This window comes from Sminthopsis crassicaudata, chromosome 6 (assembly GCF_048593235.1).
Source record: "Sminthopsis crassicaudata isolate SCR6 chromosome 6, ASM4859323v1, whole genome shotgun sequence".
NCBI classification, from domain to species: Eukaryota; Metazoa; Chordata; class Mammalia; order Dasyuromorphia; family Dasyuridae; genus Sminthopsis; species Sminthopsis crassicaudata.
The window spans coordinates 194,298,209-194,325,598 of NC_133622.1; the positions used below are offsets into that span (position 1 = coordinate 194,298,209).

General features: G+C 39.2%; 1 protein-coding gene across 3 annotated transcripts in view; it reads right to left on the reverse strand.

Moving 5' to 3' along the window:
• DNAAF9 (dynein axonemal assembly factor 9) overlaps nucleotides 1-27,390 on the reverse strand; it is a 161,667-nt gene that overhangs the window by 76,490 nt on the left and 57,787 nt on the right. For 2 of the 3 annotated variants that reach the window (XM_074272830.1, XM_074272828.1), the window contains exons 9-20: nucleotides 25,965-26,020; nucleotides 22,685-22,820; nucleotides 21,694-21,775; nucleotides 19,073-19,109; nucleotides 15,397-15,484; nucleotides 13,403-13,479; nucleotides 10,911-10,955; nucleotides 10,409-10,454; nucleotides 5,932-6,043; nucleotides 5,383-5,453; nucleotides 1,989-2,039; nucleotides 494-581 (exon numbers count right to left, since the gene is read on the reverse strand). In XM_074272830.1, coding sequence (XP_074128931.1) covers nucleotides 494-581; nucleotides 1,989-2,039; nucleotides 5,383-5,453; nucleotides 5,932-6,043; nucleotides 10,409-10,454; nucleotides 10,911-10,955; nucleotides 13,403-13,479; nucleotides 15,397-15,484; nucleotides 19,073-19,109; nucleotides 21,694-21,775; nucleotides 22,685-22,820; nucleotides 25,965-26,020 — 889 coding nt within the window. The remainder of the gene's footprint in view (nucleotides 1-493; nucleotides 582-1,988; nucleotides 2,040-5,382; nucleotides 5,454-5,931; nucleotides 6,044-10,408; nucleotides 10,455-10,910; nucleotides 10,956-13,402; nucleotides 13,480-15,396; nucleotides 15,485-19,072; nucleotides 19,110-21,693; nucleotides 21,776-22,684; nucleotides 22,821-25,964; nucleotides 26,021-27,390) is intronic. The other variant, XM_074272829.1, reaches the window with a different exon arrangement.

The following is a 27,390-nucleotide window of genomic DNA, read 5'->3' on the forward strand; positions in this document are numbered from 1 at the left end:
GTCAACTATTGATAACATTTTTCAACCTTTTCTCTGTTAAGATATTACTAAAGTATGACATTACAGAAGGATGCAAAACTGATCCATTTTTATTTGCTTATTTTAATTCATCATCTGGTACTTGTAATGGTAATTGTAATGATCTGCTTTTAATTTCAAATTTGTCGCTAGGTTTTTATAAAATAATTCTGTTTATTATATTATTCATAACAGTTCTTAGAACCTATTTTTAATACATTATTTCAGCAAACTAAACTAATTGGCTTAATTGCACTGGTACATGAATCAATTTTAATTAAGGTTCTCTTAGTATTGTGCGAAATAGTCAAAAGGAAAGCCTACATTGTGATTTCTGAAGTGCCCTGATATAAAATAATAATTATTAATAACACATGATTATAATATATATATTTAAAAAAAACCAAAAAACAAAAAAAGAAAGCTCCAAGAGAAGCTCCAAAGAAGATCCTCCTCAGGGAGATTCACTGCTTACCTTCTTCTGGCCAGGCTTGGGCATTGCTTGAATAAATATATGCTTTTTCTCCTCCTGTCAAATGGGTACCCAAGAAAGACTCAGTCTTCTAAAATTAAAAAAAAAAAAAAAAAAAAGAAATTCTCACTCAGGAGAATTAACAATTAAAAACTCCACTGAGTCACATTTCCCCATATGACTTCCACTTCTGGCAGACTGTAAGGGGGTCTCAAGGTCACATTCCCACCAAGCAGCCCAACATCCCAGTGCTCAGAAGCCATCTCAGATACTGCAGGGTGGAAGGACAGGGCAAGCCACATGTGCTCTAACTAGGGAGCCACCCTCTTCTAGGAAGGCTGATCCTGCAGGGACCACCAGTTATCAATTCCCATTTTGTTCAAGGAGGCCACAGAGAGATGCTTTGCTCAGGAGGAAGTTGAATGGGCCTCAGTATTCTGCCGACATACTAAGTTATCCTTCAGTCTGAAGAATCGTGCTGAAAGGTCTTTGAGGGCCTTAGGAATTGGGAAGATCGGGGGCGAGGGGGGGGGGCAAGAGGTAACTGACCAGAGAAGACAGACAGAAGGAAGGGATGGGAAGGCATGGAAGCAGCCATCTGGCAGGAATGTCCTTAGAGGACCTGAGTTGAATGGCTCTAAATTTTCCAAAAAGTCCCATTGGAATAGCTATTAAAATATGACCAAGGAATAGAGCAAAGAATTATTTAGATGGAAGCAGGAGGTGCTCTGGAGCCTTGAATGAAAAATACAAATCCTGCAAAGTGTTCATTCCATACTCCAGGGCAAGATCAAGGATTAAAGGACAAAGGAAATCCAACCCCAGTAGCCCCCATGTCTGTCTGCACCCCCTGCCCAGACAGGAAATTATACCTAGGGTCACTCACTCAGCACACTCAATTGCCCTTGGTGCCAGGGCTCTGGGCTTCAAACAAGGTCAGACTGCCCATGGTGACAGTGAAAGAATAATATATGTGCTGCCGTTATTAAAGGGCATCAAACACTTATGTATACCAATTAATGAATATACTCTCACTCCAGACACCAAAGCCTGGAGACGATGGTATTGCCTTTTTATTTATTTTATTTATGAAAAAGGAGAAGAGAAGGCAGCTGCATTTTCTAGTTGTAAAACCCATACAGTTTTGATTAGACTTGTAGAAGCCTGATGCTGCTTAGCTCCCAGATCCTTCAACTGCTTGCTTGAGCCAGTTTTCACTGTGCCCTCTGAGAACAAAAACTTAAGAAGCAGAAACGATTTCTATTGTTTTCCTACCATTAATAATTATTTCTGGACCTCCCTGGAAGAGGGAATATAAGTGGGAACTAAAGGCAAGCAATCAGTTTTTGGCTGCTCTCAGTCTGCCTACATAAGCGAATAACTAAGAAATTTTGTAGATTTAATCATTTGTACATTGGGATCAATTACTGGAATTTCCTTTTGACTAGCAGCTATTTTGGAACCTTGTGTTACTATTTAGAATATAAACATTGCTCACCTTTACCAAGAGCTGGGCTTTCTCCGATAATTTCACTTCAATATCTTCCACCTGTTGCAAAATAATGTCAACTTTGATATTTAATATTTCATGACTTGTAAGAACGTCCATCTGCCTTGAGAACAGAGCTTCTTAACCCAAGTTCCATGAACTTGTTTTATAAATATTTTGGTAGCTGTATGCCAGTATAACCAGTTTCCTTTGTAATCCTATTATTTTATGTATTTAAGAACATTTTCTGAAGAAGGGTTCATAGTTTTCACCAGACTGTCCAAAGGGTCTATAACATGAAAAGAACTCTTGCATCAGAACAATGTTTCTTGGAACATTCTGAAACCAGGGCTTGGGAGCTCCTCTTCAGCCAGGTTCTCTGAACACCCATAATTGGATGCCCAAAACAATGCAGTTCTTTAAACTGGAACTTTTAAATCAAAGGAGGTGTTCAAAAGGGAAATTTTCTAAGAGGATGCTTAGTTTTAACAAGAAGCAAAATACTTAAAAACCAAAATATTTTTAGAGAGGCTATGAGAACCTCATATACAAATTTCAGAGTTTTTCTTCTCATTCAAACTTGGAATTCTTTAAATATGTTAAATGTCATAAATAATACTACCTGTTGGTCCTACTAGGTGAGGATCATGGAAATAGATAAAGAAACTGGCTCTGGAAAAAATGAACTTTTTGTTATATTTTCATGAATCTAAGCTACTCAAATTTTGTCCCAGTTCTCATTGGGATATATCTCATACAATTTTTTCTTAATGTGTATCTCTGTAGAATCACGGCAGATGTTTCTACATAAGATTACAAAGATTACAAAGAAATTGTAAAATTCTACTGAAATACAGTTATAAAAATATTTTCCAAAAGCAAGTTCATGAATCCCAGAATAAAAATCTCCAGATTTTAAGGATACACACAGACACACAGGCAGAGCAAATGGGTACACTACACTGTTCTAACATCCTTAAGATAAAAAGGACCTGGAGAATATGGGAAGGGGTTCAAGAAGAAAACATTTAAGCAAGCACAATAGGAATATGAGCAAAATATAAAAAATTGGGAAAAGTCAGCACTAGGGAGAGGAAGAGGTGGCCAAGGCTGAGAATGGGATTCACTTATTTTTTTACTCTCTCCTTCCCTCCTTTTTTTTTTTGGCTGAGGCAATTGTGGTTAAGCGATTTCCCCAGGGTCCCAAAGCTAGGGTGCATTAAGTCTCTGAGGTCATAGTTGGAATCAGGGTCTCGGGACTCCAAGGGTGGTGCTCCATCCAATGTACTGTCTAACTGCCCTGATTCATTTAAAGGTTTAAATTTAAACTATGCTAATATATTAATATTCTATGCTGATAATTAATCTGTATTTCTTGAAAAATATTAACTAGTTCAGGCTTTCTTTAAATTTCAGCCTAACCTTCCTCCATTTGATTTTAAAGCTCTCTGGAGTTCTCTTAGAGCACTTTTCTTAGAGGTGAAAAGGAACTCCCTAATTTTGCAGAAAAGGGCCATAGAGGTGAAGTGTCTCCCCCACACTCAATGCTTGGATTTTTATTCCATTTCTCAGACTCCCTGACCCCTAGGTCCCCCATACTGCCTGTTAACTGCTCCTCTGTTTCTTTCTGACTGCCCCAACTGCCCCTGTTGCCTCTCTAACTATGTCTCCCCCGGCCTCTCTCTTTTAAGCCTGTGGCCCTTGGAGATTTGTTAAGGCAAGAGTTATTTTCTCTAAACTTAGAGATGGGGAGGTTGAGAACTAGAGAGGGGGAGTGATTTATGTAAGGCTAGCCCCCAACGAAGCATTCTAGCCTTGGTTCAGGTCAGGGTCTGTGCTGTTGTGCCTTGGGCCTCAGACTCCTTGCTGGCCATGAGCCTTTCTGGGTCAGCTTTGCACTCTTCTTTCCAGAGATCCCTCTCTTTATACACTCGTCAGCTCTGACACTCAGAGCACCCACTCTCTTTGGTGGATGTGTGACTTTGTGCTTGGGGAGGGCATGCAAGGTCACCACCGAATGCCTCTCACATTCTAAATTCATTCCTGATTCCATAAACGGAAAGAAACAAACACCTAGGTCCAGCCGAACTCCCTAGGCGCTTTCTAGTCATGAACTAAATGATGCATGACTGTTGCCATCTGTGTGTGCACCCACGGAGGGAGCCAGGCTGCAAACTTGTCATGGTCAGGGAAGTCTGCCCTGATCACAGCTGGTACAGCATTTGCAATCAGGCGTGGGGGAACCCGTACCAAAGGGGGAACCCAACAATCAGGAATAATTTGGGTTCTGGACTGCTCCCCCCACCCATCCCTACATTCTTGTTTAAAATTACAGGATACTACAGGTGAGGAGCTAAGATTTTGAGATTTTGAAGTCCTGAGGCCCCTGACTGCCCAGTGCCCTGCACTATTCCTCCTCCCCCTGTCCTTCTGCCCATGTGTTTCTGGGTCAACATGGTAAACATCTCTCTGGAGAAAAAGGAGTGATAAAGAAGAGGAGTTGGAGATCAAAAAGACCAGAGAGACAAAGGAGAAAATGTTTTCTATGTTGGAGGTAAAAAGAGGTCACATGCCCAGAAATATCTGTGAGAGTCTTCTTGGAGAAGCGGGGCTGCTCTCACTGAGCCCCAGCCTCCTGTCCAGCAAAATTCTGATCAACGGATGGCAGTGGCTAGTGCTCTCAATAGAGAGGCAGTTCAGTTTAGCAACTGAGTCCCACAGGAGATTTGGAACTCTCCCTAAAGATCTTTAAAGGGAAGACGCATATATTTGCAAGATGGAGAGGGAACATTGCCTAAAAACAAGAGAATGACTTCTCAGGATACCCATTATTTTGAAAAGCTCCATAATTCTTTTCTTTATCAGAAATCACTAAATATGAATACATTCACGGAAAGAGTTCTTTCATGGCAAGAATAAGATCAAAATTAGGAATTTAGATGAGAAGGGTCTGACTTTACAACAACTATAGTGGTGATACAGGATATCTTGAGCTCCAATCACTTAAAACTTCCTAAGATAAAATAACATAAAATCCAGAATTTTAAATGCGGCACCATGCTCAAATCAATTTGAAAAAATATTCTTAAAAGTCATACTTTCAAATAGAAGAGCAGCATCAAGAGCTGGGGGTGGGGGGGGGAATTGCTTAGATCAACTCTGTCATTTGAGGAAAGTAAGGCTGCGAGAGGAAAGGGATATCCAGAAGGTCCCATCTACAATAGGCAGTGGTCATTGCCAAATCTCTGGTTCTTGTCATCATGGCACAGCATCTGAGTTAGGAGAAGGGGTGAAGCTCCACCATGGTGGAGCAGGTGTGCTGCCAGTTAGCAAAAAGAGGAGGCTTTACACACCTTCCGTGACATTTCCAGTTTAGATAATCCTTAATTTAAGTGATACTGACCAGCCAAGAGCAGAATCTCCGGATGGACGCAGTCAGAATCATGTAGCTGGTTTCTGTAGTAACACTGCCATCTGTGGGGAGGCCGATGAAGTCTGAGTAACTCAATACTACACTCCCCGGTCCCAGGCCCCCCATTCCCCCATCCTCCCTGGGTTAACCAGGATCATAAAGATCATCTCCTCTCACCCTCAAGAACACAAGCATATTGGTCTCCTTTAAAAATAAAAAGTTCCCCCAACCTGGGGGTTTCATGCTGGGTGATCAAGACTGGCTGGGTTTGTTGTCTGGTTTTTTGTTTGTTTTTTTTTAAACCATAAATGGAAGCATATGGATTAATGAGTAAAGATTGGGAGTTAGTTCTTATTTTTCAAAGAAAGTTTTACTGGTTCTTTGTCAATTGATGTTGAGTTTCAGCAATATCCCCTTCCTCATTACAGAATAAAGTTGGATAAAACAAGCCAACACGATGGCCTTGTCTGCAAATGGCTATCTCATTCCACACTTGCAGTTCTAGCAATACTTTTCATCAGATTTTTATGAAACACTTACCTTTTTCTTTAACAGAAATCTGAGATGTCAAAAATGATTCTGAGAAGACTATAGATCCCAAGCATTCTTTTTTTCTCTTCAACTCAGGGATATCATATATAATCATGGAGGCCTGCAATGAATAATAAATCCAACATTGCTAAAGAAGTAATTAAAAGTCTGTAAGAAGAGACTAGCCTTGTGAGATAAAGCAGTGCAAGTATTTTCCCCTTTTTACCGAGAAGGAAAGTAAAGCCACAGGAGCTAAGTGAAATGCTTTTGATCACAGTTACAAAATTTTAGAGAACCAGACTCAAATTCAAGCCCCCTGACTTTATTTAAATGAAAATAATAGGAAGGGTAGGAAAGAAAAAAATCCCACAGAGTAAAGACTTTTATGTGGCAATTAATATGGTAATTTCCTGACTGCCTATCCATATATTATCCCTATGCCTACTTATATACTAAATATTCAGAGATTTTATTTAAAGATGCATGGCAAATATTCAGATCATTATATCATCCTTGTCTCCCCCAACCTGCTCCCCTCTTCCCCTTAATATGTCTATGGCATCATCATTCCCATACTCTCCCATGATATCAATGTTGGGGTTGTCTTTAACTCTTCCTTTTCCCTTCCCTCTCATATCAAGTCAACTTATAAGATACTACCGATTCTACCTCTGCAATGTCTTTTGCATCTGCTCCCTTTCCTTTTAAACTCCCCTAGACCAGACATTCATTACCACATATCTGAACAACTGTAATTGTTTACTTCTCAGCAGGTCTGCCCTATTTCTAGTCTTTGTCCTCTAATTCATCTTTCATGGAGCTGCTGGATTTATTTTCTTCAGGAGTATATCCCAGTATGCCCCTATTCTGCTGAGAAGCCTTCACAACGGCTGCCTGCCAACCAAAGACCAAACTCCTTAGCCTAGTATTCCTAGACCATCACAGTTTGATGCCCCTTAACAGTTTTAACCTTAGCTCCCATCCTTCCAAATGGTCCTAGTTGCCGTCCTCTGCACCAGTGTTGATTCTTATACCTGGAATATCCTTTTTTTCACTTCTCTCTCTGTTTCTCTCTCCTCCCTCTCTCTCTTTCTCTCTCTCTAAGAATTTTACATCTTTTAAGGTCCAGTCCCCATGTCGCCATCTGAATAAAATCTCTTCCCTGATCCTCCCAGAAATAATGATCCCATTCCTCCTCCTCAGATCTGGTACAGAACTTGGCCTGTATGAATGTATCTAAGTGTATTGCCTGTAAGTGCATGGTATTTTGTATGATAATAATTTCCATATGTGCTATGGTTAGACTGAGACAGAAATACAAGGCAGGGGAAGTAAAAAGTTTATCCAGATTTTGCAGATTCTTGTTATGTAGCAATAGGGCTCAACACACAATATGTTCAGAAAATGTTTGCTCAAATTAAGCTCAGAAGGCTTCGGAGACTTAAAATAAAATCAGGGCAACCTAGAGGCAGTCAGTTCCCCAATGGCTAGAAAGAAAGAAAGCTAATTTATTAGTTGAAAGCAAAGAAGATGAATAGAACAATGCAGTGGAGAGTTCTGGCAGGAGAAGAGAGACAAAATAACCTGTGACTGAGCCTTATGTGGACATGGAAATCTGATAATAAGGAATGAAATAATTGGCCAGTGCCTCTCCCTTAACTGCCACACCCTTCCTCTCAAAAAAACAAAACAACAAAAAAACCCCAAAAAACAAACACAAGCCCTAGAAATGGGTTTAAAACAAAACAAAACAAAACATCTCACAAGGAATGGCAAATTCCAGTGTGGTTAGCAATGAAGCTAATGGAGGTTAGAGTTAACTTTAGAGCTTGAAATCCCTGACTGTCCTCCATGGAGTCTTCCAGTCTACAGAAGGAAAGGGAGTGACCTCCAAAGGAACCACTGATTTCTTTTAAACTACACATCTCTTCAACCAAGCGTAGACTGGCTGAAAGCAAGAAACAATGGTCAATTCTTTAACTTCTTACTGGAATGTTCAATAACCTGGTAAGCAAATGTATATACTTTAATTAAATCTTTTGTTAAGGACTGAAAACTACAGGGTGATGAAGTTTATCTGCAATTCATTTTAAAGAACCAAAAGTATTTGACAAGACCTACATCACACCACTGGATTGTATGTTCCACAAGGATGTTCTTGGTAGCAATAAGAACTACCACCCTCCTGCTTTCCACATCAGCAAGCCCAAATTACAGAACTTCAGAGTTCAAAGAGACCACAAAGGTTATCTAACCCAACTCATACACGACCATCAATTTTCTCTACAATATTTCTAACCCATCATCATCCAAACTTCTAGATCTCTAGTAAGGGGGAACCCACGATTCCCCAAGCAGTTCATTCCCCTTTGGAGAGCTTGGAACTGTTAGGAAATTCTTCCTGACATCCAGTTTAAATCTGCTTCTCTACAACTTCCCTTCCACTGCTCCTCATTCAATCTCTCTTCCATGTGATTCCCTCAGACATCTCACAGAATCTTTCCTCTTTCCTTCCATGTCTTTAGTTCTTTAGGCTTCTATGCCATAAACTTGGAATTATTCACTACTCTGGTCCCTCACTGTCAAATTCCTTCCCAAATTGTAATGACTGAAATAAAAAACAATATTCCAGATGGGGTCTTAATAAGGGAGAGGATAATATAACTATCACCTTAATTCCTTATCAGATTGATCAATTGAGTTTGTAGTCCTTTATAGTCCCTACATCTTTTTTCAGATGAATTGTTATCAAGCTAACTAGGAATTTCAATCAAAAGAAATCAATGAAGTAGTCAGAGAAGGCTTCCTGAGGAAGTGGTACTTCTTGAGCTGGGCCAGGAAGGATGACTTGAAATGAGAAAAGAGGAAGGTGGTAAAAGAACAAAAAAATTGTTTTCTATCTTCTTTTTTATTTGCTACTACTCAGTAGTTATATTGACCAAGAAGTCTGGGGATTGGATTATTTAAACTTCCGAGAGCACACCAACATCCAGGATTACCCAGTTTTTCAATTAATAAGATTGAGGTGGTTTCAAAGGAACAGAAAACACTAACCACATAAAGACTTAGTGGCAGTATAGGCTATATTACTGGTATCAAACATGTATTTGCTATCTCTTCCTACATCCTTTGGTTTATATAAGCATGTGGCCTTTTTTTTTTTTTCCTCAGGCAATTGTGGTTAAGTGACTTGCCAAGGGTCACCCAGTTGGGAAGTGTTAAGTATTTGAGGGCAGATTTGAACTCAGGTCCTCCTGACTTCAGGGCTGGGGCTCTATCTACTATGCCATCTAGCTGCCCCAAGCATGTAGCTCTTTACAAAAACCACCACTGTCAAAAACCATGGACATGCCATTTGCCAATTAACTGAAGTACTCAGAATGTTCAGCCTTGGAGAAGACAAAGGTTGGATGGGCATGGAAGCTCTCTTTAGATAGTCACAAAACTAGGATTAGACTTGTTCTACTCAGAACTAGAAAGCACGGGAAGAAGCTGTGGAAAGGAAGATTTTGGCTCAATTTAAAGAAAAATTTCTTAATAATTCTACCACTCCCAAAGTGAAATAAGCTGTGTCCTTAAGGGGATCCTTATCACTTTTCAGCAGAGGCCAAATAGCCCATATTGTGTGAATGAGATGACCTCCAAGATTCCTTCTGACTCAGATTCTATTCAGTGTTTAGACTGCCCTCCCCCCCCCAAGTAGTGGGGATGGTTTTGCACTGAATAATTTATACTTGTTTATTGGCTTTTCTTTGTATATACAAAGGCATAGATTTGGACAATAATCAATTACAGTTAAGAGTTCACTCTTTAGTCATGAAACAGTTGATTTAACTAAGCCCATAAGTCCTTTACTTTGGCCCAGTAGGCACAATGTTCTAAACACCGAGTTAACCATCCCTAGCCGTGGGTATAATAGTTAAGAACATGAGAGAGGCTCTCAAACTTCATAAGGAAAAACCCTGAAGATTATGTGGAAGGAAGGCTTAATCTCAATGATTTTTCCAGGAGAGGAGAGCCAGCCTTGATTTTTCCTATTTCAGGAATTTATCTCACCTCCCACTACGATCTTAATGTGTCTGAGCATCCCACTACTAATGATTCATCATAATTCTCAAGGAAGAAAAAACTAGCAAAGAGATTATTACATATCTAAGAAGATCTTGAGACTAAAATTCCTGGATATATCAATCCCTATAAGATTTTCAGCCCCAAATTTCTAAGTAGCCTCCAAGTCTAACTTTTTGAACAAAGTAACTAATATGCATTTGGGACTAGCCAAGGTACCTTACACCTTCTTTTTCTTAAAATCACTTTCTTGCAACTTCTGGAAGAATACAGACCCTATATAATCCATGCAATGTGATTCTACTGTCTGGCATGGGTGTTTTGTTTTGTTTTTACAATAAATTCTAGGCCCCCATTAAGGAGCTGCAGATGCTTGCCTATACCCCTAAGATGGCCATTCTTTAGCAGTTCTGCTTACCGTTTTAACAGAGTATAAACTGTCTTCACTGTTCAGAGGCACAATTCTGGAGAAGGAGGGGAAGAAAGAAAACACCAAAGTGGTTAATTATATGCTGAAACTCAAAATATACCCACTATTCTCTCAAATCAACCACTTCAACATGGAACTTTGATTTCTCCCAGGGAGTCTCTTAAACAACTTGGCAGCAAGCAGCAAGTAGGCAGAATTTTTAATATAAACCATGTAGAGAAAATGAATATTTATTTTTCCCAGTTGGAAAGGAAGGAAAGCCTCAGTGGAAAGGATACATTAATTAAGCATTGCCTTCCTTGAAACCAAACACCAACTTAGGTAACTTCTGAGAAAATGGATACAGAAGACCAAGTTCTTTCAGAAAGGTGTCCTTCAGCTATGGAAAGGCTGCAAACCAGGACTGGCTGGTTGGCATCCATGGTTTCCTTTATTTTTAAGGAGTTTCTTTTCTTTTTCCCACCCGAAGCCAAAAATGGAGACTACTCACCTTCCCTGATTGTTCACAGCATGGATATTAAAAGCTACTTTCTGGCTGTGGACAAAAGTCAAGAGGATCAAATCAGTCAGGATGGACTCCTTCCCAGCCTGCTCTAGCCAAAGCAACCCTGTGCTGATGAAATGCTGTCAAGCCACCTGTTCCTCAACTAGCTTATTCACAAAGCCACTAAACACAGAATTCATCTCAACTGGAAGGGAAAGGCCTCCTCTAATCTTTGCCTTCCTGTAAGAATCCCTTCTCCAGCATCTCCCCAAATGTCCCCGCTGTCAATGACAGGAAGCCCACCAAGAGTCCTAGGAGTTTCCTCCTTTTTCCTATTTTACATTAAGGCCACCAGACTCCTTATACTGTGCTTCCTTGTGCACATGTTTACTGCCCCAGCAGACTGTGAACTCATTTTGGGGCTGGACAGTGTCTTTTTGGTTCTCCTATCCCCAGTGCTCAGCATCGTGCCATGCACATAGCAGACCTATTTGTTCAACTGGCACGATTAGGCCTGATATAGACAAACTTCCCACCAAGTAGGCCTATCCACAAGTGGAACCACTTGCCTCAGGAGGTGGCAAAGACTGCCAGCATTTTGGCTGAACATGGGAATACTGCAGAGGGAGGAGATGGCTTTTGAGCTTCCTCTAATACAGACTGTGGATCTGAGACAGCCTGAGAGGCCACCAGAGTAGACAAGGTCAACCAAGGGAGCAAAAGGACAAAAATGGAGGGTGTCCCATCTCGGTCATTGGCAGATCTCAGATCTCATGGGACAGCTTCTTGTTCCAGAATTTCAGCCCAAAATAATAATAGAAAAGATTACAATAACTCTAAAATTGAACCAGTGGCCTTCAGAGCCAACCAGTCAAGATCATTCCTTTCCAGTGTCCCCACTTCTTTGACTCTTCTCTCTCTTCTCATACCATCTTATCCTTTCCTTACTTACAGGCCAAAGATGAAGAGCTGTATAACTATAAATATTCTGTGAGACAGGGCAACATGTTCTATTGAGTAAATGGCAATGGCAGGGAAGAGAGCATTCTAGGAAGTGGGGTATTTTGGATGACTAAGGTCGAACTCCCAAATTGTCCTCTTGGTTTCAATGCTTATAGACGAAAAATGTTTCTAACATAAAAAAGTTTACTTTCGTACTTTGATAGCATGTTGGGAACAGTTCAGAGGGAGCACTCTAAATATCCATTCTCACTTCAAGAGCATCTCTCAGCAATTGGAAGGGAAGGGAGGCTAACATTGGGTCTAAGAGGAGATCTCCAAGCCCCATCTAAACACAATGTCGCAGGTCCTTTTGGAAATTTGGCCAGAATATAAACTCTTCTCCTAGGGCTTGTTTCTTTCTTTCTTTCTTTTTTTTCTTTTTTTAAAGAAACATAGCCTCCTATTATTAACTTGTCTTTTGATAATTTTCAATCATGAAAAAAGAATTCATGAGATATTCTGTCAATTTAAAGTGCTGGATTGGCTCTCTGGTTAATCCTACTTTGACTCTATTTAGCATTCTGAGCTCCCTGAAGAGAAGCATACATCCAGTATGTAATGAGACATTAATCAAGAAGTTAAGGTTCACAGACCTTATGTTAACTGAGGGAGGAGGCTCACCCATACTGAGTATATTTTAGGTCCAAGGTGCCTTGCCCTTCAGAAATGGGACTATAACAACAAGATACATTCCTAAAACGCTTTCAAGATTTAAAAATTGACATTTTTTTTAACCTTAAGCCTGTGAGGTAGAAGGCTTGTGTATTCCTATTTCACAGATTAAAAAAACCAAGGCTTTAAAAAGTTAAATGACCATAGTCTTATATACCCTAAGTGTTTGAGGGAGGATTCCAACTCATTTCTCCTGATGTTGAGTCAATAACTTTACCCACTGTTCAAAAAAAAAATAAAAATCTCAATGCCTGTAGGCTTGTTTGCTGAGAACCCACTACCCTGTCCTAAACAAACAGTGTCCACCCAAACCCTCACACTGAGGCTGAGCAGTTTTTCTTAGGACATTTGTCTACATGAAACATTATTCCTAAAACTTGTGAATGGGAAGAAATGATATAAAATGAAAAGGGGAAAACCAGGAGAATCTACAGCTACATATAATTAAAAGTATGTGCCTGGATAAAAAACAAGGTCAGAAGATTTAGACAGTGATTTACTGATAAGCTGACATATCTATCTATGCTTATAAAACCCATTTTTGTTTATTAAACACAAGATAACAAAAAAAAAACCTGTGCCTGATATTCCTCAAATAATTCCTTTATGCCATAGTCTTTCTCTTTCTGACTTCAAGCATAGACATCAATTCTCCTTCATACAAATGTGCAGAACCCAATTTAGATAAGTACCATAGTATTATCTGAGGGTTTCTTTAAGAGAACCCTGAATATGGTGCTTAGGGATGGGGTAAAAAGATAGAACATTTCTTAAAATGGGAACATATTCTTAAACAATTTCTATGAAAATCAATGACTTCATACCGTAGAACAGCCTTAAGCTTCTTCATCTCAAATGATGCTAGCATATCCCAAAGTGTCAGCCGTGCCATTTCCCTTGCCTGTAAAAGAAGCACACATCCCAGGCGTTATGACATACCATGGCATATCTAGGATACACCAGGTAATAGAGGCTACTCTCCTCCTGAAGGGAAGGGAGGCTAACATTTGGCTTAAGAGGAGATATCCAAGTCCCATCTAAACATGATGTCACATGTCCTCACCCATCTGGCTAAGGAAAATATAGGTCTACTATATAGAGAATAAAAACTCCTGTCAAAATACAGTGATAACTCAAAAGGAGGCTTGGGCCCATCCTACAGGAACCACCTTGATCAGCAAGCAACAAGCCTGGTTAGTATTGACTAGCCTTATGGAAACCCAATGGCAGTGGTTATAAACCAGCTTCAAGGCAAATTACTGAGATTATTAATAGAAAGTTTAAACCAGCTCGTGCCCCTGCAGAACTTTTGTTCTTCAATCATTTGAGTCATGTTTGACTCTCTGTGACCCTATTTGGGGTTTTCTTGGCAAAGATACTGCAGTGGTTCATAGTTTCTTCTCCAGCTCATTTTACAGATGAGGAAACTGAGGCAAACAGAGTAAAGTGACTTGCCCAGGGTCTGACGCCACATTTGAATTCAGGAAGATGAGTCCTCTTGATTCCCAGGTCCAGTACTCTAACTACTATGCCCTAGAGCACTAGCTCTGAGCAAAACATGGTTAGAAGTAAAGGCCTCTATTTGGTGCCTTTATTTCATATTAAAAACATCCAAAGAATTGTAGCTTTAAAAAATCTATAAGGGGAAAAAGTCTGATTAATTTTAAAAAAGCTATGTCTAGCATTTTGTGAATCTCTTCTGGCACCTTGCAGTTCCATAAAACTCATTTTCCTCTCGGTTAACTCAGGAACCACTTTGGGAAGAAGCATCTAGAGAGATCTGGGGTGCTCACTCACTCCAGCTCATTTTTAGAAAATTAACAGTGTGTAAGAGATTCCTAAAAGCCAGAAGTTCAAAAATCAAACCTTAAAAGTACCCTCCGGGTGGAGATGGAAAGTACCAGAGAGTCAGTGACTACATATAAAGTCAGCCTTCTCCCTAACATGCAAATGTGATACAGCCTTTATACTGCTGGAATGCTTCCTTTAAGGAGAGCCTTCTCAACTTTGGGAAGCATCCAGCCTTACTGCATTGGCCTCCAGAAAATAATCTTTTTCTAGCCATACTAAACTGGATTCAGAAACTCAACGGAATGGATTTGTGAAGAGCAAAATATCATTGAAAATATGATCAGAAAATTCAAGCAATACCACTCATGGTGGAATGTGACATTAAGGTACTCTCATCTCTAGGTCTTTTACACTGAGTTATAGAAACTCAAATCATATGGCTCATGGAAAAATGACATTCTAAAAGAATATCTTTAATTTCAAAAAAAGCTTTTAAAATCTATTAAAGATTTAAACCTGTTAAAACAAATTTTAAAAATTTAACATGATTAAATATATTAAATATGATTATATTGGATTACTTGCCATCTAGGGGAGGAGGTAAAGGGAAGGGGGAGAAATTAGAACACAAGGTTTTGTAAGGGTCAGTGGTGAAAAATTATCCTTGCATATGTTTTGAAAATAAAAAGCTTCAATAAAAAATAATCTAACATGATACTAAATGGTTTCAACATGATCATATGCGTTTAAGACAATTCTTAATTAGTTGGAACTAAAAAGACACAGCAAAGACAGTCTTGCAAAAGCAGCCACAAGGAAAGGGGTCAGACTTGGTCGCATGGGTAGGTATAGCTCAAACCTAGAAATGATGCCATGTCAGGACCAGAATGGCGAGGTATCCATGATGCCAGCTCTCCTAAAGACAAGCTCACACCAGGTTAGAGGGATAGTAAGAGTCCTTTATGAAGTTCTTGAAAGAAAATAAGAAGGGTGGGCTAAGGGAAGAGAAACACAGTATTCAAATTACCTTAGATAAACTGGAAGTTTTAGCATAGCATGCAATGCCAGCCAGAACAGCCTCAACAACAGCAGTATATATCCGGCACAATTGCCTACTTAATAAACAAAGGAGACATGTTAACTATAGCATCACACAGTTCCATTAAGAACAGCATGCAAACAAATGATATAGTCCCAAGGAAGTGATTTGAAACATGATGGAGAAATCACAACGGCCCAATTCAGTTGGCTTTGTGCCTTATAGTGTGGGCTCCATCTGATTTATGTTTTGCTGTTGCTAAGCCATCTCGAAGGCAGATAGTTCTCTGGGCTCTGTTCAGATAGCTAACACTTTCAGTGCCTGATAAAATTAAAGAAGACACTCTGACCTCTTTTTGGGAAATTCCATTGGCCACAGAAGTAAATTTATGCTAAATGCTGTGGACTTTACAAGGACTTACTTCCTAGAAAGCCATAACAGCCTTTTCCATGGATCTCCTGACAAGAAGTCTCCGGGTCAATGAGGATATAGGACCACAGTGCCCAAAAACTATACAGGACAAGAGACTAGTCTAAAAAGAGACTAGGTTCAATCAATATAGTTTTTAGACAAAATATAAAAGCATTACAAAGAGATATATAAACTGGCTGCCTTGTTACCAGTCCTCCTGATCTGGGGAGATTTATGAGGAGGTCCTTCAAAATATTCCTAACTAAACCAGCCTAGTTTTGTGATTATAAAGACTCTAAATCTGGTTCTTTAGGGAAGTATAAATGCAGACTCTTAACTGGGTGGTCATGGAATGCATATGGGCTGCCATATTGAAGTTTAAATGATAGGGAATATGGTGGGAAAGAAATATCTAGTTTAAAGTGTAAATTTATTTTCAAGTACTATGAGTCTTGTGATAAGTAAAGAAAGACTGTCCATGTGGAAATCTGTTTTGCTTGACTTTTATGCTTATGTTTGTAACACAGATCTTGGGGTTTTGTTTGTTTGTTTGTTTGTTTTTCATTTCAAGTGTGAAGAGGAGAGAGAAAGTAGATTTTTGCGGATTGAAAAATATAAAATTTAATTTAAAAAGACTATCATGTGCTATGGAGTTTGAAATGTGTTCCCATACCAGAAACAGCTTTTCCATGAAGAGAAACAAACTATTGAAGAGTTAAGCTAAAAATTTATTCTTACAGTTAAGAAATTTCTGAACTCCATGGAGATGGGGAATTTGTTATGGCTGAGTATCTGGATGGTATCAAGTCAACCATCTTTCTTAAAATGAATAAAGATTTTTTGGGGGGAGGAGCCCCAAGAATGTCATTCCCTTAGTCCTGATTTTCACAGATGTGGGTATCTAGCTGAGAGGTCCCCAAGACAGATTCTTAGGGGCAGATCTTCATGGTGATTACTACTGATTTTGACCATTTCATTTACTCTTTGTTGGCCTATATATCCTCTCCTTTCAGTTTCTCAGGTGAGCATAGAAGATAGAAACCATGCAAAGATAGCCTTAAGGTTCACCAGCCTACACTACAAAATGGATACATCTAACAATCATCATCTTCTGTCTGTCTAGAGAACCCCAGTAGAGGCCATGAAGATGCTGGCCGTCTGTGGAAAACTAGAATAAATTAGTTCATAACCCAACCTATGCACAGAACAAGAGGAGTAAAGGCACTCTTAGGAGGGATTGGAAGTCCACCCTGTTGTTTTACCTAATTTGGGGGAAAGAACTATGAGAGGAGAAAGTAGAAGCAGAAAGATTTAATCAAGTCAAATACAGGCCTGGAATGCTTAAAAGGCATCAGATGTGAATCTCAGTAAGTTAAACTTTTTTTTTTTTTCAATTTTCAAATTACTACCTATTCATAGAATTCAAGTTCCCAAATTTTATTGTTAAGGGCACTGAAACCCACAGAACCTAAATGTTCAGGGGTCTTTCCACTGCATCATATTCTAACTAATAAATGCTAGTAATGAGAGGCAGAATATTCAAACAAATGTTGCCTCTTCTTAGGAGAGTTAGGGCAGACCTCTACATGTAAATCTATAACTGAGGCATGTCTTATGGAGAGTGGTTCCTTAGCACAATATATCAAGGGATTTCCCTCGTATGTGTCATATATGGAGAAAGTTTCAGTGCCAGAAGCTAAATACAATAAAGGCAATGTGCTGATCCCAGGTTCCAAGCCCAAGAAATAGCTTGTAGGTAAACTGTGCACCTGGGTAGAAAACAGGAAGAAACTTATGGTAGCTTTCAGGTACCCCAAGAGAAAGACCTAGAAAACTGAGGGATAAGAAAACTAAACTCCTGTGCTTTTCATGAAGAAAATGAGCTCTTAGTGACTTCAGGACAAAAGAGTTCTAGATAAGGAAAACAGTTGCCTACTAAGTTCACAGGAAAAATAAACATATATACCAATGCACTGTCAGGATATACTAAAAAGACAAATTTAAAGAGTTACCTTCCAAAAAGTCAGCTCGTGCCCTAGGGATATCTGGATTGCTGGACACAAGACATAGTCTAGGACTGTGCCCAATATTTGGTTCCTGATGCATGTACACAAGCATTAAATGTAAAGATTCATGGATGCCGGTCCCAAATACATTTGGAAATCATTCTGTAAGTTTAATCTTGCCATAATTTCTTCTTTAATATAAATGATTCTAAAACTACATCACTCTTTGTTCATATTTCTTGCCTCAATTAAGAATTCCCAATCCAAGCTCCTTCATATAAGTGGCAAATGACCAGGTCAACAGACAACAGGATTCTTTACCAAAGGGGACACAGAACTTGGTAATTAAGAGAGAGAAACATGTTCTTTTGTTCTCTGATGCTGCTTTTGCTCAAGTAGAACCAATTATGTTGACTTTAGGTCACACAGGTCTAGTTAACAAGGGAATCGACTACAGAGACAGTATAAAGATTAAAAACAAAGAACTCAAATATGGGGGAGGGAGAAGAGGGAAATGCCACAAAGCAATAATCCAAAATATCTGAAACTATGGTTATGAGTCAACTCAAAAGAAGTGGTTGAAACTGAACAAAGAGGTCTTCATATGTCAAACTAGAATTAGACGTGACTTCATTTTTTGCTTCTATAAAAGGGAACAGAATTTTCCCCCAGAAGGAAATAGACAATTCTGCAGCAGAGTATGTATACTCAACCATTTAGCTTAGAGGACAGACTTATTCTAGACTGAATGATCTAGGAGATACTGAATGCTGACTTTTACACTTCAGTAATTCAGTTTAAAAAGATATTACCCAAACCAAAAGAAAGAAGTGCATGCCAAGCCCAGATTAAAGGTTCCTATTACAAACTCAAGACTTCTCGTAGATCCGCTCATACCCCATTGTTTTCATGTTCCCCACTTTCTTCAAGCATCTATACAGAAGTAATGGGAAGAACTTTTTTCTACTGCACTCACATCAGCTGAAGGACATTCTCCATTGGCAAACCTAATGAGAGCAAAGCAGCTCAGCCCCAAAAAGAATGAGACCACCAGGCTTTCAGGGACACATGGGCACTAAAGGGGAGCAGACCATTGCAGGCCAAGTACCAGACCCTACTCCTAGCAATCAGAGGCCTAGCTAGCGTCAATCGCAGTACACGATGCCAGTTTCTGACACAATGATCACATCTTAGGAATCATTCCGTGGGAAGGAAGGAAAAACCAAGGGAAAATAAAAAAAACTTACACTTGCACGTTTTTCCTGGGCAATTCACTGTTTTTTCCTATAAAACAAATAATAATAGGGACTGGGTTAAAACTCAAGATTTTCAAATACTTCTAGAAGAGTCTGGAACCTCTGGACTTCAGAAAAGAGCTAAGAAAGAAGTCAGATTTTTCTTCATTAAGTTTGTTTCTGTTGTTCATTAAATGCTCTCACTCTAGGATGTGCCACCTGTGCCCCCTCCATTCCACTGTTCTCTGGGGCATTCCATATTCTCAGTACATGAGCCCCACCGTCAGCATAAAACCCTCAAGGAAAGCCCTAAGAGCAACAAAATGAAAGGTTCAGTTTTGGGGTTGGTTTTAGATAACTCTTTAAAGTTATGGAGCTTGTGAGAACTATGCATAAGAATTCAATTCTGCCTCTGCCTCTTTTTATCACTACCACAAAGCTATGATTCTCCCTAAAGTCCTCAAGTTTTTATATATCAGTACCTGAGAAGTAATCTGTTTTGTTTGTTTTAATTTTTATTGCTCCTTTTTGTTTTTTATACGTTCAGAATTTCTAGTAATTCTTTCCTTTTCTTCCTCTCAGAGAGCCATCTCATCTAAGAAATATTTTTAAAGAAAAAGAAAAAAAAATAGAAAGTCAACCAATATAGCAAAAAAAAGTTTAAAAATGTATCCATGGTATGATATTCACAGACTTCTCATTTCTGAAAAGAAGTGGGATGGAGGAGTTTCCTCATTTCCCTTCTTTGAGATCACTTATAATTTTACAACGCTCACTTCTGACTGCTGCTTATTTTTTCCATCTTCATTGTTGTAATCATTGTCTATTGCTTTACTTCACTTTGCATCAGATCATGTAAATCTTTCCATGCTTCTCTGTATCTAACATATTTCTTAAAGCTTAGCAATATTCCATTACATTCATGTATCACAATTTGTTTAATCATTTACTAATGAATTGAACTATGTTTCAATTTTTTGCTACCACAAGAAATTATGATGAATAATTTGGTGTATATGGAGACTTTCTTCTTACCAACGACAGAAGTCCTTAAACTTAGGCGTAGAATCTCTGAGCTACTTTATTTGCTTAACTTCAAAATTATTTCCAAAACAGTTGTACTGATTTACATCTTTAGCAATAACACCTCAGTGAGCCTACCTTCTCATAGTTCCTCCAACACTTACTATTCTTTTTGTTTATCATCTTTCCCGATTTGTTGGATATATGGTATAAAACCTCAGAGTTGTTTTACTAAGCGATTTGGAGCATTTTCTTCATATATTTGCTATTAATTTTCAATTATCCATTTGAAACCTATTTGTATTTCCTTGGATAAATATGTCTATGTGCATGTATGTATATGTGTATATGCATATATATATAGAACCATTTTCCATAGATAAGTGGGTCAAAGTATACAAACAAATATGCCTCAAAAAAACCAAAAGTTAACAATAAATAGTATACATATGTATGTGAATGTATGTGTATAAGCATGTATGCATGTTAGTTGCCTATATATTTTGGATATCAAATCCTCATCTGAGAAATATGATACAAAGATTTTTTTTCTTCATTTGATTTAACTTCATTTATTAACCTAGATGCATCAATTTTGTTTGTGCAGATTTTCAGGTTTGTATAATCAAAGTTACCTAATCTGTCTTTTGTAACTGCTTCTTCCTTTTGTTTGGTTAAGAATACATCTCCTTATATCTCTGAAGGTATGATGTAAATCTGTTTATTTCTTCTCATTTTTTATGGATACAATCTTTAACATTAAAGTCAAATATTTATTTTGAATTTATTTGCCAGACTGCTTTCTATTTTTCCTAGCAACTCATGTAGAATGGGAAAGTAATTTATATCTTTGAGATTATTGAAAAATCATTGAATTGCTGAGTCACATATTTTCTGATTTTCTTCTCTTATTTTTAACCAGTAAAAATGGTTTTGGTAACTGCTGCTCTATTATATAGTTTGAAGTCTAGATATACCTTTTATACCTTTTTCATGATTTCTGTTGATATTCTAGATCTTTTATTTTTCCAAATGAATTTTCTCATTTTATTTTATTATTTGTTATTTTTTTCCTTTTATAAAGTATTTTGTAAAGTATTCCTTTAATTGACTGACTAGTATGTCATTAAAACTGTAAATTAACTTTGGCAATATTGTTCATATCGGCATGGCCAGCAATATGAATTTAATTGAACCTGACTTCAATTTTGAATATCTTTGAGAAAGAATGCTGCTGATGCAGCATAGTCTTGGCAAGCTCTCGCCGATGTCATTTCTTTGCTCCTCTGAAATATCTTCTTTTTTCTGGCCCTCCATCAACTATATCATAAAGTTATTAAGATCAAATGATACCAGCTTACTGGTCTAGAAGTTCAGCCTGCTTTAACATGTTAGAAAGAATTAAAGTTTTTTCCTGAACTACAGTCTTACTAGGCAAACCCAAAATTCTGCTGGCTTCTCTTCAAGGACAGAGTGGGACCAAGGAGATACATAGTCTGACCAAAACCTTTCTTTACCACAAGGAGCAATAACCTAGAAGTCATAACCATTCATGAAGGAGAAGGAATAAATTATACAAACTATTGATAGGATGAATTTAAGACCCTTACCTAAATCAGGAATGTGAGAAGCTCCAAAAAAATAGGTTCTTGAACAAGCGAGGGGTCCTTTTGGAGAGACACACTGTACCACCTGTGCAACAGGAAGCAAAGGGAGAAATGGGGTTGGCGCCTGATACACAAGGGGAATGGTGATAGCTAATGGAAATAATGGAAGATTTTCTAACGGCCATTTTGCTATTGAAAAAAAAATTACCTCCATAAAAGTCATTTTCCCAATCCCTTTTGCTTTAATTACTGATTTTGCTCATGTTGATAAAAAGGATGCATATATCACTCTTTTTGTTGTTTTGTTTAACTTTGTCAGGAATCACATACAATGGGGTAAATCTGTGAATTTAATGGTGTTTTTTATGATTCAAAATCAAATTTATCCCCTTTAAGAAATCTCAGAAAGGCAAGTTGACGCTATGTGCTACCTTCAACAGGTTCAAAACAGTCCCTTTTCCCCTCACATAGAAGTGTCAACATGTCATCAGCCCCCTCTGTTTTCGCAGAGTCTTTGGCCACAGATCACATTTGCTTTTACAAAACTCAGCAGCTATAGCCAACCTTCTGGGAAACTGAGCACCAGCATATAGACTGGATGTCTCAGACCTAAGGCCTATATACCACCCTGTCCCTCAGGTTCCGGATCCCACCCTTCTTCTTCCAAGTCTCAGTCTCTCTCATATAACATAACAGCATCTTTCCCTTTCTTATTGGACAGAGATGATGTGGGAATATCAGAGAGTATCCATATGAAAACACTCAATTCTTAATGACCCCAAATGCCACAACTCCTACTCCCACAATTTTTAAAAGTACAGTTAGAAGTACTAAATAATAAATGCACCCAATTGTCAACTAACTCCCTCCTCAGCCAACCTCCACAGCCATTCGAAGGTAATGCTTCAATTGTCATCAAGCCAAGGAAGTTTCTGCCTCATCTGTAGAGCTCCGCTGGCAAATTCCCAGTGCCCAGAGTGGCCAAGGTGCTCACCATGTGCTTGGTGGTGCTCCCTCCCAGGCCGGTGTTCCGCACCAGGTGCCCCTCGGAAGGAAAGTTGAAGTTGCTGGCGTTGAGATTTTCTCGGGTTGAGTGAGAACCGAAAAGAACGAATGGCTGTCTGCTTGGCCTAAACAAGCAATTGACCATATTTCATTAGGACATTTTGCTTGGGAAAAGTCACCTTTTGAAGAAAAAAAGAACAACTTGCTATTCTTCTACATAAGCAATTTCCTTCAGGTCACTGAGGCTTCTACCTCGTCACAAGCCCATGAAAGGCATTTGGTGGAAGGCGGTATTGTCTTCCCTGACACATCCCTATGAGGAGAAGAAAGTGGACTAAGTCTAAAAAGAGAGACGGGGTCAGATGGTGAATGACACATGGGAAAAATCTGCATTTGATCTTTGAGGTAATTCGGAGTCATTTGGATATATTGCCTAAGAGAGTGACAAGGTCAGACCTATCTCTGGGGAAATTCCCTTGGCAGATGTGAGAAGGCTGTATCAGAATGGGCAGAGACCAGAGGCGAGGAGGCCGATCTGCAGAAGGCCGCTAAAGTCCTTCAGGGGAGAAGAGGAGAGGGGCTGAACGAGGTGGTAAGTCAACTACAGAGCAGGGGACAGACACACAGACTGTGAAGATGAGAAGGTGACGTGTGGCAGCGGAGCAGACAGATGGGATGAGAGCAGCAGGGAGCTGAGGATGATACCTGCACCACAGGAAGGATAGTGAGGTCCTAAATGCAAAGAGACAGGTTTGGAAGAAAGGTGGGGGAGGGGAGGGGAAGAGGAAAAGGTTATGTCCTCCTTCAGTTTTAGCCACGTTGATGGTGAGATGCCTAAGGATGTCCAATGAGAAGCTGGTGATATCCTAGACTCTTGAGGGAGTGGAGGATTGGAAATACAGATCTGGGAAGGCACCTGCATAAAAATGTCAAACGTCTATGAGATTTGATGTCGCTACCAACTGAGACATCAAAAAGGGGGCCCAGAACAGAACCTTGGGAAGCTCCCACACTTAGTGGGCATCTCTGAATGATTAGCATTGAGGAGTGCTCAGAACTAGGAAACAACAGTATCACAAAGCTTCCAAAAAGAAAATTATCTAGGAGGAGAGAGTTGCCATTGGTGCCAAATGCCATAGAGAGGTCAATAAAGATAAGACCATCATCTTTAGCAATTTAGAGGTAACTTAAGAGTTGAATGATGAAGTCAGATCTAAATTTCAAGGAGTAGCATAAATCTGGAGAACGAAGCAAGAGTCTGGGAGGGATTACTAGGGGCTGAGGGGTGGGGGGAGGAACTGAGGGTTGGGAATGGGATGATCCAAATGACAAGAAGGGGAATTGTCTTAACGGGATTTTTTTGTTTGTTTCTTTTTTGGTCAGGTTAAATAAAGCCTGTTCTATATTGGACACTTTTTGTTAGCCTGAGCACTTACAATGGGAGCTGAGGACCCTTTTGACTTTCTGTGGGTAGACCTAGGTAGAAGCCAGATGTTGATGTTTCCATATGAATTCCAAATTGGGACACAAGCCAAAATAAGGAATTCCCAAGATTGGACAAGGCTCACATAAATTGAGAGAGAATTCTGAGCCATAGGCTACTGTGGTTGTTCAATTGTTTTTCCAGTTGTGTCAGCCTCTTTGTGATCACATTGGCAAAGATACCAGAGTGACCTGTTCACTTGACAGATGAGGAAATGGAGGCAAACAGAGTTAAGTGACTTGGCCAAGTCACATAACTAGTGTCTGAACTCATAACTCTAGGTCCAGCACATTATCTTCTGTGCCAAGAGCTCCCTCCATAAGCTATATATAGATTCAATTCTGGCAGCTAGGTGGTGCAGAATAGAGTGTTTCAGGCCTGGAATCTTGAAGATCTGAGTTCAAATCCAGCCTCAGACATTTACTGGCTGTGTGATTTCTTTTCTCTAACCTCTCTCAGGTTGTTTAAAGGAACAAATGGAATAAAGTTTGCAAAATGCTTTGCAAATTTTAAGGGCTATATAAATGCTGATCATTATTGTAATTATATCTGTTTACTGGTCATCAATAGCAAGATTTGGTGCCTCAAGTAGCTTTTCACCAGTAAAACATGCTTCAGACACAAGAGCGTCTTACTGTGTACCAGTTGAATTTCCTGTTTACTAGGCTCACCATCCGGTCCTTTCTCATCTCAAGACCTGCCCTGCCCAGATTTCCCTATTGAACAGTCTCTCACCTACATCTGCTGCTGCTTGACCTATCCAGTCATAGCAGAGACTTGTTTTTTCCCCTGGAGAGAAATCAGAATTCATCATGTAAAAGCTTCTTCTGGGTCTTGCAGTCATCATAGGGTAAATTTCCATTTTTGTGGAAAATTATTTTTTCCTTGGCTCATGCTATAAAACATCTAGTTTTGTTGAACTTCCTTTTTCTTAGATTAAAACTTTTTCCTATCTTTAAATAAGTATTGAGGTGAAGAGGGGAGAGATATGTTTTTCTTTCTTTCTTTTTCTTTTTTTAATTATAGCTTTTTATTTACAAAACATATGCATGGGTAATTTTTCAACACTGACCCTTACAAAACTTTCTGTTCCAAATTTTCCCCTCCCCTAGATGGCAGGTATTCCAATACATGTTAAAATATATGTTAAATCACATATATATATATATGTATATATATATATACATACATACATACACACACACACACACATATATCCATACAGTTATCTTGCTGCACAAGAAAAATGGGACTTTGAAAGAAAAAAAAACCTGAGAAGGAAAACAGAAATGCAAGCATATAGCAACAGAAGGAGTGAAAATGCTGTTATGGTCCACACTCAGTTCCCACAGTCTGAGAGAGATATTTTTAAAAGAAAAAGTGATTTTCCTTCTGAATCTCTAGCCTTAGCTAGGTCTTTCACAGAATGGAGAACTAGTGCTCCTGGTGGTGTCATAATGGAAAAGAACCAAGAGAAGACACAGAGCTACAATCTGTTCATTGTCCCCATGAATAGGTTCCCCTCCCCCTGAAGGAGGAGCCCTTAAGATGAACAGGAAAAATTCTGAGATAACTGACATACCTCAAGCAATGACCCCAAATGAAAGACATAGAAAAACAAATTTATCAGCATGAGTTGTCTGGGAGGTTTAGATCAGTTTCCTATAGAAAGCAAGTTTGTAGAAAATCACTGATAAAACAGAACAGTTTTGAGCATAACAAATTATGAGAGACTAGACACCTGAGGTAGCAAAGATAATTGCTATGGCCCAACTGACGTGCTTACCTGTTGTCAGTAATGTGGCTGGAGAGCATGCCATGACTGAAGTAACTTCTGAATGGCTACAAAACAAAAACAAACCCACACACATTTTTAAGGCTTTTATTCCTAGTAAGGAAACTCCTAGGTAAGCTACAGAACTGACTCTGACCTTAGTCCTACCCATCAAACAGCTGGTGGGGATCATGCAATCCCTAAGCATTTAGCAAGGCCTTGATGTGTGAAGGGCACCCCCCACACCCAGAATGGTTCCTGACATCAGGGATCTCTCATTCAAAGACAGGGAACAACATGCAAACATACAAGTGCATGTGAGAAAGGTACCAAAGTCCTGGGGGCACCAGAAAGGATATCTCCTGGGAGGTAGCATCCGAGTTGAGCTCTGAATGGGGGCTTCTATGGGGCCAACGGGAGAAGAGTGTGCCAAGCACTGGGGCCAGCCAGTAGAAGAGCACACAGAAGGGGAGTGGGGAGCATGGGGAGGAACAGCAGGGGGTCATAAGCATTTATCAGCTGCCTTGAAGCACCAGCACTTGACAAACATCACACTGATCCTCATCACAGCCCTGAGAAGATGCTGTTATTTTACAGGTGAGGAAACTGAGGCAGTGAGCAGTTAAGCAGCTTGCTCAGGATACACAGCCAGTGAGTATTGGAGGCCACATCTGACTTTGAGTCTCCGTGGCTCCAGGCCCAGCCTTCTTTCTATCTACTGTATCACCAAGCTGCCTCTCACACAAGATGGATCACAAGCATGAAGGGGAATAATCTGTAACAAGGCCAGAAAGGTAAACTAGAGTCAGGGTGTCAAGAATACCAAGAAAACACAGTATTTTGTACTTGATCCTAGAAACAAGAGGTTTTGAACATAACCCAAATTTGGTAAGAAAAACTAAGATCGATTTGCATTTATGTTCTCAATAAACTAATGTTTTAAAAAAGTGAAATGAAAAACTGGGATTGGAAATGTTCTCGTACCAAAGTACCAAAAAAATCCCACAACTCATTTTTATTTAATCATAGAAAGTTTCTAAGTTTTGTGAGGAGAATCTGGAAGCAATGGACTGAAAAAATTCTAAGCTTTAAGATCCTGAAATAAAAAATTTACATCAAACTCAGCTAAAAACCATATATTCTCCCTCTCTACTGGCTCATTTTCTACTGCCTACAAACATGTCCATGTCTATTCTCCTCCTGAAAAATCCTCAATTGACCTTTTTACTATCATCCTCTATTTCTTTTGCTCTTAGTAGCCTACAAAAAGCCATCTGGTAGGTATCTCCCCTTCCTCTCCTCTAAAGAGCCCATTCCATGATTGATCTCTATCCTTGCTGATCCTCTCTTCTCTGGAAGTTTTTAGGATTCTATTCTCCCTTGTTCTCTTCCTACCTGATCATTGCTCTTCTGTCTCTGCTGAATTCTCCTCCACATT